At 35.5% G+C, this 14,646-nt stretch overlaps 1 protein-coding gene across 2 annotated transcripts in view; it reads right to left on the bottom strand.

The window, feature by feature from the left end:
• Positions 1–14,646, bottom strand: part of LOC124531125 (myosin-VIIa) — a 46,385-nt gene continuing 31,739 nt past the window's right edge. For both annotated transcript variants that reach the window (XM_047105588.1, XM_047105587.1), the window contains 12 exons: positions 13,689–13,949; positions 13,134–13,412; positions 12,711–12,995; positions 10,998–12,593; positions 10,697–10,924; positions 8,400–8,639; positions 8,156–8,320; positions 7,572–7,856; positions 5,030–7,495; positions 4,393–4,592; positions 1,663–1,930; positions 1–1,499 (listed from right to left, as the gene is read on the bottom strand). In XM_047105588.1, coding sequence (XP_046961544.1) covers positions 1,293–1,499; positions 1,663–1,930; positions 4,393–4,592; positions 5,030–7,495; positions 7,572–7,856; positions 8,156–8,320; positions 8,400–8,639; positions 10,697–10,924; positions 10,998–12,593; positions 12,711–12,995; positions 13,134–13,412; positions 13,689–13,949 — 6,480 coding nt within the window. In that variant the 3' untranslated portion in view covers positions 1–1,292. The remainder of the gene's footprint in view (positions 1,500–1,662; positions 1,931–4,392; positions 4,593–5,029; positions 7,496–7,571; positions 7,857–8,155; positions 8,321–8,399; positions 8,640–10,696; positions 10,925–10,997; positions 12,594–12,710; positions 12,996–13,133; positions 13,413–13,688; positions 13,950–14,646) is intronic.

Below are 14,646 nucleotides of genomic sequence, written 5' to 3'. Positions count from 1 at the left end.
TCATTGTGACTCATGTTTACAACCACTCACAAATACCACATTTATTTTTAAGCAAAATATAAAACAAAGGAATATTGTCTCCGAACTCATGGCATAACATCGATAATTTTACAATATATATTTCTTAGCTAATACAAATAAATATAATTTGTTTATGCTGGTAAGTTGTAAGTGAATAGCATTATAATAGCGTTAATGAGAAATCAATTTATAAATGTCAACGCTAACTTCGTTAAGGCGGTTTCGTAAACAACCTCAAATTACATTATTATTCAAATTTTGTAGCTGAAATCAATTACGCGCGAACCTTTTAAGTACTTCATTCAAAATTAATGTTTAATCATTTTTATGTCCGATAATTAACAGTTTTATTAAAAAAAAATAGCATTTATCAGCAATTGTTCTAGTGGTTTTACTAGTAAAATAACAAGGCCCCCACGTCCCTCTATATCAGAGGGCCTTCTCATTAGCATGCAGTTATATAATAAAACAAAGAAAAACGGTATATCCAAGAAATGCTTACTGAAAATATAAGCAACATTTTTACGAATCATAAAAATATTTGGGGGCCATGTTATATGTAGTTATGCCACTTCCAGACATCAAAACGAAATCCAAATATTCACGTAATTCAACCATAACCGATTATAGAGATAGAAATAACAGATCTTTCCTTATATTAATATACACAATGTCGCATAATACGAGAAAAATTGGGTTATTATAGATATATAACTCAAGATATAGGACGAGATGTTTCGGCTTTATCATAGAAACGTGTACATATCCTATATCGTATAACTTAAATATTATTTTCTAAATTTGTTTATATCGTTAATATCAAAATTATTGTACTAAAATTAAAATCGTTAATACGTTCGATAAAAAAATTAGGTATTGGAATATTTTTCGTAGATAATATATTAATATTAATTTTTAATAAGAATATATCTCATTCTGGACGGATTATTTATAAGAAGTATATAAATATATTTTTCATACAATTCCTTAGACTCAGTATAAATTGATGTTACCCATAAGCGGTACTATTTTCTTTAACAAATTAACTGGTATATAATGTGATGTGTATATATTGAAATGCGATTGTTAATATCGTATAAATTTTAATTTGTATCGCACACACTCCGTAGCACTAAACGGTAAATTTATTCAAGCAACCACAGATATTAAATATTCCGCCAAAAAGCGAGAGAACTTATCACTACGCGTTAAAAAAATAACAGTTCAATTTTATACGTATTTTTTATCGTTCGAGATCCTCAATAATTTATTTATTTTACTCGCATGGATCGTTGTTTATTCATGTTAGTAAGCATGAGGGAAATATACGACGTGAGCAAATCGTCCATTTTGTATCCGAGCGATGTCTCACAGAGGAGCTTCGAACCTCGAACGAGGTTACCGATGGTCATGTGGAAGTATGTGTTGCCAGATGACCAATTCGAAATCCTTGTAAACGGATGTGTGACCAGAATATCCTGAAATTACAAAATTACCAATAAAATTAGTTAAAGGAGGTTTTAATAGGTTCCTTAAATATATGTATATATTTGAATTTATACGGAAAGCTATCTTAACATATTGAATATTCTAAAACAGTAAATAAATAATAATATGATAAATTGAAAAATAGCTGTTTACCTTTGACTGAGGGTGTATTAAGCTGACACCGTGCTTGTTGATGGCAATGAGTAGCAGTTCTGGATAATTCGGTTCCGTGGTCTGCTTAACTTCGAAGAATGCGGAACCGAACGTCGGCCACCGGTATATGACCTTGAGGAAAGTGATCTTGGCGTCCTCTGGTGTCATTCCAGCGTCCTGGTTGTAGGAGGCTACTATCGCTCGTTTCCAGTCAGCTGAGCTTTGGAGTTTAATCAGATCCGCTGGGATCAATTCACGAAGCATTTGTCTATAAAAAAAGTGAAATATGACATATTAAAAGCCTATCTTTTAGTGTCCTTACTATGTATTTTTGATGACGTATTTAAAATTCTCAATTATATACCCTGTCTTGTTACGGACAATGATATGAGTAGTCTGAAGAAAGAAGCCAAATTTACACATTTATTAATGTAATCACAAATGAATAGCGTTGCCAAATGAATTCTGATTTTAAATAATATCAATACATTTCATTTATTATTATTAATTTATATTATCTGGTAAAGTGTATACCCATATACACAGGTTTTAGCGCTATTACAGTTGTTAATACAAATATATTCCCAATTTAGGTTCAGAACTTGAATTCTATCAATTATAGGGTGTTGTGGTATTTATAAAACCTACTTACACGGCAGTACGAGAAAAAAAACTAAAGAAATGTTTGCGACAACAATATTTTTTGTTATACAAAAATGAAAATGAACACGCTTATATTTTTAAAAATAAAGGATTGTTTAAATATTTTGGTATGGACTGTATTTAATATGTACGTATATTAATGACAACTTAGAGCTAGCGCGCACTGGTGATTTTTGTCACGGTGACTTTAAAGTGTTTGTCACGTTTCCAAAGTGGAATGCATTCATTAATAGAGACAGTGACAAAACATTTTCGAAATCTAAGTGTCATTTGCCACCATGGATTTCGAAGAGAATATTGGGTATTAATTTCTTTCCAAGCTTTAATTTTCATGAATATCTGAATACTCTTTCAATTTTTTATCATAAAGAGCTGGTCTCTTTTCTACTTCTTCTATTCGAACATCATTATCAATATCGTCTTCACGAATGTTTACGTTTTGAAAAGATGATGACGCCATTTTTCGCGCGCCAAAGTCGGCAGTCAAAATGCAAGTGGCGAAAGACTGACGACGAAATTGACAAATTTGTCGCTAGTGCGCGTATTGCTATGAAAAAACGTAAAGACGCTGACAGTTTCGTCACGGGCTTCTTCGCCGGTCAGCGTACACAAATGTCACCCAATTGTGACGTCGTAACATGCGCGCAACTCCATACATATTCACGGACTTGACAAGAGTGACGAAACAGTCACCATGACAAAAATCACCAGTGCCTGCTAGCTCTTAGCTCTAAGGAACGCGTCAATAGCAGTGACGCTTTCGTAGCTCGCCTTTCTCTTCTACCGCATATTGTGCCTAACACTTATGCAGTATTTTATTTATTTTTGTGTATTACATTGTTAATTGTATCCCAACAAAATATGCTATTAGCATAACTCGCCTTATTGCCTCCACTAGTGACAAAAAGAAGGGCTGGTTCGCTTTTTATCCAGAGGATGGGAATTGATTCAAAGGGAATATACTGCTAATAATCTTACCACCATTTTACGCAGTCAAGATTTAAGCAGTAACTATTTTTAATTCATCTTTGTGTATATCTAAGGTCTTAAATAATAATAATTAAGTAACAATTCTTTAGTAAATCAATATCTTGTATCTTACACTGCATTTGACACTAGACTTGTTAATTGTATGAAATTTTCGAGTTCCCATTAATATTTATTATTAAAACATTAATCTGCATAAAATAGAAGATAAACAGAACCATCTCCACGTCATCCTGACGCCCACTTGATCTGTTTTTGAATATTTAGATATTTGTATTCCACGTACCTACATTCATGTATTTTATGTTTTTGACAAATGTTCTTATGTATTGGAAGAATATAAACAACGCCTAACCTCTTTAATAATTCTTATTGTCCATCTCTTAACTTTTTCTATGCGCTTGTCAATTCGTTATGTCACTTGCACTTTTTTCAATAAACCGTTTTAATTGTTGTACTCTAAATCGTATTATTTCTATATTATGAAAGCAAATTCCTTTAAGATCCTATTCCATCGAATTATCTAAGACATTATAACTTCTAAACTATTCGTATTGCATATAAATCAAATCTAAACATACTTTATTAAGTAGGTTTTTTCAAGCACTTTTGAATCGTCATTTAACAACTATATTAAGTAAAGCTTCCACCGGTCCCTAATGAAGATTCTATCGAGAAGTACCGACAACTCTCGGCTACGGCAAAACTCAGTAGTTACTCTTTTTGTAGATGATACTTATATGATGCCATTTTTTAAAGTTACATTCAATATGCCTGTCATATATAATTTTTTTAAAAAACTAAATAATATATTAAATTATGACACCCTTACTACTGAATAAGTGATAAGTCTTAACTAGTTAAGACTTGTCACTTATCTAACGATAGACTTGTCTTGTACAAAGATAAGAATGTAAAACTTGACAAAATAAAATAGCTACTCGTGCCAAAAACAGTATCGAAAACAAGACGACTCAAAATATGAAAATTAACCGTATGATAACAAATAAAGTCTTGGACTTTCTAAGTTTATTCCGATATTTATAAGAATAAAGAACAATGAGGAGTACGAATACATACGGAATAGCCTGCAGCTCCTGCTTGTTTTCTCCGAAGCGAGCGCGGTAGGCCAGAGCGGCGAGTCGGGCGGCCTCGTCGCGCCCGCAGCGGTGGTAGCCGCGCAGCAGCTTGGGCAGCTCTTGGTGGAAGTGGAAGATGACGTCCGCGGCGCGGTCCTTGCCAGGCACCGTATTTGTCCAGAGTTTCTTCATGAAGAACACCTGTTATGAGGATAAGGTTATAACTTTAATATTTATAAGATTTTTATTTGAACGTTAAGCAAAATGATTGTGTGAATAATATTGATTTTTTTTTTATGGTATAGGTTGGCGGACGAGCATATGGGCCACCTGATGGTAAGTGGTCACCATCACCCATAGACAATGACGCTGTGAGAAATATTAATTATTCCTTACATCGTCACTGCGCCACTAACCTTGGGAACTAAGATGTTATGTCCCTTGTGCCTGTAGTTACACTGGCTCACTCACCCTTCAAACCGGAACACAACAATACTGACTACTGTTATTTGGCGGTAGAATAACAGATGAGTGGGTGGTGCCTACCCAGACGGGCTCGCACAAAGCCCTACCACCAAGTAATGAATTGAATTGAAATGATTGTTGGTATATCAATTCAATTTGTATAAATGTCTTACCTGGTACGTGAATTGAGGAGTGATGCCGTCTCTTGTCGGTCGAGCTTTTTTAATCCAATCAGTGAGATGACGAACAAAGTCGAAGAAAAAATCGCCCTCCGGCACAGATATCACCTTATCCGCTATTTTAACAAACAAACTAAAGCCTTCACTAGATCTAAGATTTAATCTTTGCGCGATGTTTTGACAGAAGTCCTTTGCTCTCGTGGATGAATCGACTTCAAACGCCTCGTCTGTATCGTCTGGGAAATAGACTTTGTGGAATATCTGAGTCGTTTTGTGTTGTATTGCTTCTACTTCGACTTGATGGGGAGGATATTTCCTTTGTCCATTCCGTAATGTTTTCTGAAGTCTTTGTAATGAATCTTGAGCAATTGGATATCTTCTAGTCCTAAGGAACAATGTTAATTCCCTCAGGAGACCTTGACTACACGCGAAAAGCCCTGTGGCCAGCCACATTAGCTCCCAACCTCGTTCTTCTGACATTCTATTTCTGTTGTCTGTTAGTTGTTTCATTACCTGACAGTAAATTTCGTCCCGTAAGATTTCATGCTTAAGTGGGCCATCAAAGATGTGGTCTGTGTATTCGTTACCAATACGAGGTCGTTTCGAGGGAAGATCTCCCATATACTTGAGTATGGCTGTAAAGGCAAAACAAGCTTCCTCAGCTAATTCCTCTTTGGCTTGTAATTTTTTAAGTAATGGTTGTTTGATAGGCTCTCTTGCATGTCTCCATAACTCCTCAGCTCCCCGCTTCGCTGTTGACAGCGTAAGAGCTTTCGACGTTGTTCTTTTTGGCGGTAATCTAAAATGGTCTAAAGCGTATTCTAACAAATTATGAGGTTTATCTCTAGATTCTGTACCATTAAATGTACTCGTGGGAGCTCGTCTTCCGTGCTGTGCACCCTCTTGACAGAATAATGCTAATATATCCGGTGGTGGCTTACTTAAGGCAGGTAATACGTAAACAGTTTCGGCTGGAAAATCACCTCTCTCCATAGACCTTTCGCAACGACCAATACACCATCCATTATTTAGAACCGATTCACCTGTACTATCTTCTTCCAGAACAATCAGGTCTCCCTTTTGGAAAGTCAAGAAACTAGAACCTTCTCCAGGTGCTTTATAATCTTGCAACGCAATAACAAATTTAGACCTTTTCTTTAAGCCTTCTAAGAAATAAACAACCAAATCACGAATATCTTCTGCATTAGGACTTTGGAAGGTGAATTCTTCACCACGCACCGTAGATAAACTAAATGTCTGTGTGAATACTTTATTAGTTTTCTGACTTGAAACCGTTGTTATTTCAGGGAATGATAGTTCAAGCAGAACCTGCTCTTGATCGTCTACAACGTACACACCGGTCCAATTAACAGCTATAATCACATCGTTCTTAGGTAGATTTGGTCCCGAATTTCTGTAAGCTTCATAAAACCTAGAAAATAGTAAAGGCCATTTGAACTTCGCATAGCTAACTACGTCTTCTTTAACTCTATACGCAGGAACTTTTTCTTTCACATAGTAACTTTTTTTATACGCTGTAACCACTAGAGCACCCCATCGATCAACTGCCTTTTCGACTCCAGTCAAACAGTAATCGGGAATGTAGTTTGGCAATAAAGTATAAAGACGTTCCGTGTTCATGTCTTGGCTGTACTCGATATAATACTGCTGAGCAGCGATCATTGCTAAGTCTTCTTCCTTATCACATCTATATTCTCCAAACTTTACACCTCTAACAACTTGCTGGTAAATAAGATTTGTTGCTACTTGATCTTCCGTAGGATCGTGCCATGGAGCAAATATTTCTTTCCGGAAGAACAACCTCCACGGAGCATTTCGTTCTTGTGCACCTTGTTCTTTCGCATACTGCTCGCACTGCGATATGGCATCCATAACGTGGTCACCACCACTGCCAAGTGAACTTACTTTATCAAACAATGCAATGTATAATGAAAATCCAAATTGATCACGAAGACCAATCTTATCCGATAGCTGATTACAAAGTTCTCTCGCGGTCGTCGCTGAGTCAGCCAATAATGTCTTCGTATTGCCATCCATGAATGTAATGGGTAACATTATAGGTTTTTTAGATTTTGTAGCTTGAAGTTCTAGCCAAGATGGGGGCTGATTCCTTGTTCCATTGTTGAATGTTCTTTTAAGTCGGTCTTCACAGTATGGTGCATAACCAGGAGGGCCTTCTCTAATAAAGGCTCTAAGGTAATTCACGAACTTTTCACTTGGAGCGAAACAACCAACGCACAATGATAGTAAAATCCAGCCACGAGCGTGAGACGATTTAGACGGATTGTTTGTTAATTGCTTGCATATTTGACAGTATATCTCGTCCCTCAATTCCGCTCGTAGGATACCATGACCTATAATGAAATGAAGTTTTTCTAAATTCGACGTCGGCCGAGATTCTAACCATGACTGATAACTATCAGCCGTATATTCTTCATCCTGAAAACGATTTGATATTTAAGTTGACTTAGCTGGATAATAAACATTTAAAGTTTGTAATAAAAGTATACTGAACCTGTAATTTTCTTCTGACGTCTTCGCCAAGTTTATTTTTTCTCTTTAAAGTTAATGAAACCAGCTTATGCCTGATGGATCTCGGTTTTTGTTTGTTCATATACGCATCAGGGTCGACGCCCATCATTTGCGCTTCCTGGAATTCCTTGGACCTTATGAAATTCCGGCCAAGTGTAGCGGTTACTTTAGACATTACTGATGTGTTATCTCTATCCATTGTATGATACCTTGGCTCCGGTAAGTCTCCAGTGAAACGCAGAATTGTAATCCATAGCGCTTGGGCCGCCTAAAAGCAGATCACAATCTCTCGTAAGCACGTTATTACTATAGTCCATTAGACTTATCTGATTTATTCGCTTATCGCGATAATATGTTACGTTATTGTATTTTGTTATTCAAAAGCAATTACGTGTGTTAAATATAATTAATAAGTCACAAATAATTAAGGCTGTGTAAAGTCTAGTAAACAATTTGAATAATATCTAATCGTACTGAAAAAAATACGTAAGTCTTATTAAAATTGCCTAGTCATTAAAATATTTAAGGCTTATTTTTAATTATTATCAATGACATTTTTATATTTACCAGTTGATCTCCTTGTGTATGTAGTGGTAACAATGGATGTTTTAAAGGTTTTCTAGAATATTGATGTGTGACATTGCCCTGGAAATATGTAGCTGCAAACTTTTGGAATTTGAACTCTGATAGATCCTCTTCATCTTCTGAGGTCGTTTGCATTGGTGTCACCATCTGCAGATCATTGAAAAAAAATAAAATAGTTGTTTATTTTTATTGTCCCTTAGTTCTTTGTTTAGATAACTATATTTACCTCTTGTTGATCGGCTCTCTGTTGCGGTAGATCGCTAAATACAGATGTATCTTTCGGAGCAGGTGCCTCACTGCTAGAGTCGGGAAGAAAATCGAACATGGCTTCCACTAATTTACTGTCATCTACTGGCTCGTCTTGTTTACGAGCTGCCTCTTGTAGTAACGTTCTTTTAGCTTCTAGTTGCCGTTTTTCCTCTTGAACTAATTCAGCTTCACGCCTCTCCAGTTCATACATACGTTCCTGATGGCAACATTTTATACAATATATTAAACATCTGTTGTTTAAAACAACTTAACCTAGATACAAAATCGTGGATGCAAACAATATGACAAAGGAACCAATACTGCATTAAAATTGGCATTCGATCTACTTATAGTCTTTACTTCTATCCTATTACAACATAAGCCGTTTAATAGTTTTAAATTACTTCAGCACATGTGTTAATAAGTAGAGAAAGTGACATATATCGACAAGTATTACTCGCCCAGTTTTCTGGTTGCCTTTTATGGTCGTGAAGTATGAAACCATAATTCTGTGTTTCATCAATATCATCGTGATTTAACCACATGTTAACGTATAATACGTCTGATCGTTGCTAAAGACTATACTAAATAAAAGAGGTTCGATTTACGTAGTTCGACTGGCCAGAGCGTTATCCAACCACATCCAGGTCGGTAATTGTATAACACTATATGCTCGATTAAGATCGATAGCTTACGTAAGCTTAGTATATATCAGGTGTATGATGTTTTAGGTAATCTATTTCGTTAGTTACGTTGGGCAGTCGTAAAATTTAATTTACGATCGAACGTGTAGAGTGCATTTTAAGTTAACTTATAATATACGATGAAAGAATAATACGATAAATATAAAATTAATCATCGTTTGATTTATTTTTATGATCTATTATACAATTCTGATTAAAAATAATGAATGTAATTATATATTATATAGGCTAAATTTGAAATTAATAATATTTTATACGACTAGTCGCTAGACGTATAACCATTAATAATCAAGCACTAGACAAAGGGAATAGAAGGGTATATAAGATTTTGACATCCTCCGTGGTCGAGTAGTGTGCACACCGGTTTTCGATTTCCAGCCAAATCGAAGGAAAAAAAGTTAATTAGTTTTCTATGTTGTCTTGGGTCTGGGTGTTTGTGGTATCGTCGTTACATCTGATTTTCCATAGCACAAGTGCTTAAGCTGCTTACACTGGGATCAGATCAGAGTAATGTCTGTGATGTTGTCTAATATTTATTTATCATTACTATTATAAAAGAAGTAGTGAAAAATCCCGACGAACCGCTAATATATATAAAAAATAATTGATTCGATTAGATATTGTATTCGTTAGTACAAATGGATGCTAAAGAATATACGCAAACTAGAGATTCGTCAAGATGGTATGGAAAGAATGTAAAACTCGAAACGATTTGGAATCAAATCGGTGTTACTGATGTACTATTGCATTAAAAAAATAAAATGGAGTTAAGAGGGTCACATCACAAGGGACCAAGGACGTAACTGAATAGTTTCCAAAACAAAAGAAAGAAAGGAATACAACTGCGTAGGTTGGAAGATGCTATAAAAAGATCAGGTATTACATGGAGAAGGACGACACTTTGTGATCCCAAAGAAGGTCACACTTTTTGTTGAGCTTTCGGTTTGGCTTATAATATTGGCGAAAGTAGTATCAGATATAAAAAAATGAATTATGCAAGATTGTTAAATAAAGGCTATTACTATAAGCATAAATACAAAATGTATATACTTACCTTCAAGAAATAACAAAAGAAAATGTAAATTCCAAACTCATACTTATTAAATTAGATAATCTTACAATCGACTACAACACCAATTTCTATCAAATTAAATTTGACTGTAGTTTCAAGCGGAACAAATGCCAACTGCATTGATTGACTGATTTCAAATCGATTATCTATATTATATCTTTGAAATCAGCGATAATCATGTTATCAGATAATCTACGTAACTATATGTGAATATCAGTTGCATATTTAATAAAAAATATCTCACCGTCGTTAATGTATTTACATTGTTACAGCATTTTTTTTGCAAATAACACCGATTACAAATTTTTTAGACAAGAATTTATGATGTTTGATAGCAAAGTTTAAAAGTCTGTTTTAATGAATTTGAAACACAAGTTAACTATTTTTATAGATATATAATAGAATATGCTACTACATGAATCACAACTATCACATTTCACTCTATATCACAATTTCGAAGAGCATATTTGTGAAGTTTTTGTTTAATATTCCACTTACCCTGTAATTCTGCTCCGCAATCTCTTTGGCGCGCGTGTTCCCCTGGTGCTGCAAGCGCTGCTCCTCCTGCCTGCGCAAGCGCAAGGCCTCGTTGTGTGCTTTGGCCTCCTGTTTCAGTCTTCGGTAACGACGCATAGCAATTAGACGTCTCACGTGGCTTTGTATCTTCACTATCGCCCACATCTTGTGACCGTATGAGCGTCGGACCAGATAACCACGAGCGGCTGCCTGAAAATATTTTAATAAGTAAGTATACTTTCATTTAATATTCTAATGTTTGTTAATAAAGAATTGCACATACCTGTAATGAAACTATATGTCCGCGTAAATGTCTAAACCGATGAGCCAAAACTCTAGCGCGAATAAGTGCTTGCAATCTCGCGTATCCGACCTTCATTTTGTTGTAACGAATTCTTTGTAATTTTCCTCTCCAGTGACGCTGTATTAAAATAGCGGCCGCTCTCATTTTCAAAAAGCGTCTCCTGTACACCCACCCGCGAATAGATCTTTGCAATATTAGTATCTTACGAGTGAGCACTCTATCTCTTTCTTGTTCGAGGAATAAATCATGAGCATCTTTCAAAAATACTTTGGTGTGACCTAGCTGGTAATCAGATTTGCCGAGGACAGTTGCGCAAATTTTTGCAGTTGCAGCCCGACATTCGGTTTTATGGGCAGGCGGTACTCCAGATATCAAAAATCTATACCGTTCAACAAATTCCTTAAAACTATGCCTAATTGGATACCCGGCTCTTCTGATTCTGATGGTTTCCATCATTCCAGAATATCTCAACTGCCTGCAGCACAATCCTCGATCGAACATCATGGGTTTTTTAAACTCATTTGGCTTGATGCATCGTATGAAGAACGGTTGACAAGTTCCTAGAGTTCTCATGAGTAAGTCTAATGATTTTTTAAATTGTGTAGATAATGTTGGAGTTCGTTTTCGCGTTTCCGAACCCATAATTATGTCTTCTTGAAATATTTGCTGTAGGAACTTATTTGTTGAAATGTGAATCAACTGTAATAAGTCAGCACTAAAAGTGTCACGATTTTTTTCCAGGAAACCTCGTGTGTCGTAAAACACGATACCAGCAAAATGATTCAGGCCAAAGCTTGTGTTTATGTCTGACTTAGGTTTGAGGTAGTTTCTATGTGAGCCATGCGTTTTATGTAACTTCGCTAACATAGTTTGATCTGTACCTTTTGGGAATTTGGACTCTTCGTCTATTAACGCCATTATGTTTAACTGTTTCAAAGCAATCAGATCTAAAGCGTCTTGGTTGTCAACGAATTCTATGTGTTGCCAATTGATCCCCTCATGATTGTATTCCTCCTGTTCTAACTTAAATATGTGCCTTACAAAGAACTGTTGAAGATTTTCATTTGCAAAGTTAATACAAAATTGTTCGAAACTATTCTGATCAAAGTTTTCAAAACCGAATATATCAAGTACACCGATAGCTGTTCGTGTTGTTGATTTGGGTTTATAAATTGCAGCGTTAATTTTTCTTACGATAGTCACGAACAAACGTCCATAAATACCTTTAACAAAAGCATCTCTTATATCAACCGACTGGTCCCTACTTAGAGTAGACACAACTGTTTCTCCGTGAGCAAATAAAGTTTTTCTAGTTAGGGCATCAATAAGAGACTGTGTTGGTACCCCTAAAAGATGCGCGACTCTCTTAACGTTTGCTTGTTCTATAATTTCTGTTGCATCTAAATTATCAACTACAGTTGCCTCGTATTTGATATTTCCAGTATGTAATACAGCTGCAAGCAGTCTTAAAATTTCCCATATTTCCGCTTCAGTAAATAATAGCACTTTCATCGCGGAGCGGATATCTGCAAATTCAGCAGCGTCATCTCTGCCTTCGCAAGTGAAGCTGCCACCCTGAAAATGATGCATTTATTTATAATTATTTAGAGTATATTCTGTTAGATTGAGATTATTATATTTTTAATTCACAATTGTTTTTAATCTAATAATATTATGAGTGGTCTTGCTCACCCCTGATAAATAGCGGTACTCTGATGGTTCCGTTAACTCTAGTTTCTTCTTTTCTTCTCTCGATAAACCCGCGAGCAGACAATAAAATACGTGATAATTTCTCTCATCTGTCCCTTGCGACACTATCCTAGACTTTTCTAATAAATATTGTTCTATTTTGGCTCCTTCGATGACACCGTTGTTGTTGAAGTGGATGTCGATATATTTACCAAAACGCGACGAATTATCGTTCCGCACGGTTTTAGCGTTACCAAAAGCTTCTAGAATAGGATTTGCCTCCAAAATCTGAAATAATAAAACAATACTTTTATATTTCTATAATTTTGTAATCACATATTGTAGGATAGAATTATTAATTATTATTTAAATAATGACGTTTATAACTGTTTTTTTTTTCTCCAAGAAACAAAATTGGAAATGTACCTGTTGTTCTATCCAAGAATGTTTTCCACTAATAGCGGCGAGGTACTGCAGAATTAACTTCGTTGATTCGGTCTTCCCCGCCCCCGACTCCCCGCTGATAACAATGCACTGATCCTGCCCGTACCGACGCATGTGTGCGTAGGCATTATCACCGATGGCAAAGATATGTGGGGGTAGTTCACCTATTTTCCTCTCCTTATATAACTTGATTTGGTCTGCTGTATAAATTGGTAATATTTGGTAGGGATTCACGGCCACCAATATTGAACCCGTATACGTCTGGAAACATCGACCATAACTTTTATTGATTTCTTCAAATCACAAAATATATCTTTTAGACACTGTACGAAAATGTCGGTGATGTAATTGTCTTAAAAATATACCCACGAATTATGTCAAAACTTATTGTTTAGGGAGAAGTTACGCAGTAAAATATATTTGTTTTTTTTTTATTATAATAGAAAAATATTATGACATTTAAAAATATATGTATAATATAAATTTGTTTATAGCGATGGATTGTATTATATTATCATCAACATCATCCCTACTCACATAAATGAGGTTGTCATTGTATCGGATGAGCAGATTCCTCAGTATGCCGGCTTCGTGGAGATCGCCCAAGGAGATCATGTCCTCGACGCCGTGCACTGAGGTGGCGTGCATCGCCTTGATGCGCCTCTCCGGCGGCAGCCACTGCTCGTTGCCATCGTCGTCGCGCACGCGTATGCGCCGCCCCTCCGCGGCGAGCACGCGTGCTCCGATGGCGACGTCGAACTCGCGCCCTGACACCGGCTCGATCCATATGTAATCACCCTGGAATGGATAAGTTTTGTTTTTTAATTGTTATATCCACATAAACATTAATTATTCTAGTACCTTCAATATTTTCAAATTGTAAATGATGCTATCACGAGTTCGGAATGCGAATTATACCATATACGAAAAATAACCAGCAGGAAACTATATATTTTACTTTTAATTCCATTTAATACATGAAGAACTCTAAACGAAAACAAAAAGTTCAAACATATATAAATACCTATACCGATATTGTATACGTAACCTAACCTTGTACTGCTTATATAAGTAAAATCATGTATTTACCATAAAAACCAGTACTTTAGTCTATAATAACAATAGTATTAATAGTAATATCTAAGAAATCGCATAGATAATTACTTTATTGTAAATATTCCTTTACATATCATTAAAATAGAGCCCTTATAAGCTAGTGTTTGTGCAGTATTGTGTTAATTGATTTTATAGCATTCGTGACAAAAACCGATAATCAAGCATAATCTAAACTACCATAATGTGATACTATATAGAAGACAACATTTAAATTAAATTATTAACCAACCAACAAAAGATACTATCGCCAATGAACAATCTTATTAAAATTCATAAATTCAAACAGTGTCTGATGTGTGCTACAGAAAGTAAGCTGAATCGATACTGTCGAATTAAATAAAAAGTGTCCCTCCTTATTCGTTGAAAATCGATTGTTATC

This window comes from Vanessa cardui, chromosome 7 (genome assembly GCF_905220365.1).
Source record: "Vanessa cardui chromosome 7, ilVanCard2.1, whole genome shotgun sequence".
Taxonomy (NCBI): domain Eukaryota; kingdom Metazoa; phylum Arthropoda; class Insecta; order Lepidoptera; family Nymphalidae; genus Vanessa; species Vanessa cardui.
Note: the sequence above shows the minus strand (reverse complement) of the source record. Positions and strands in the feature narration are given on the sequence as shown.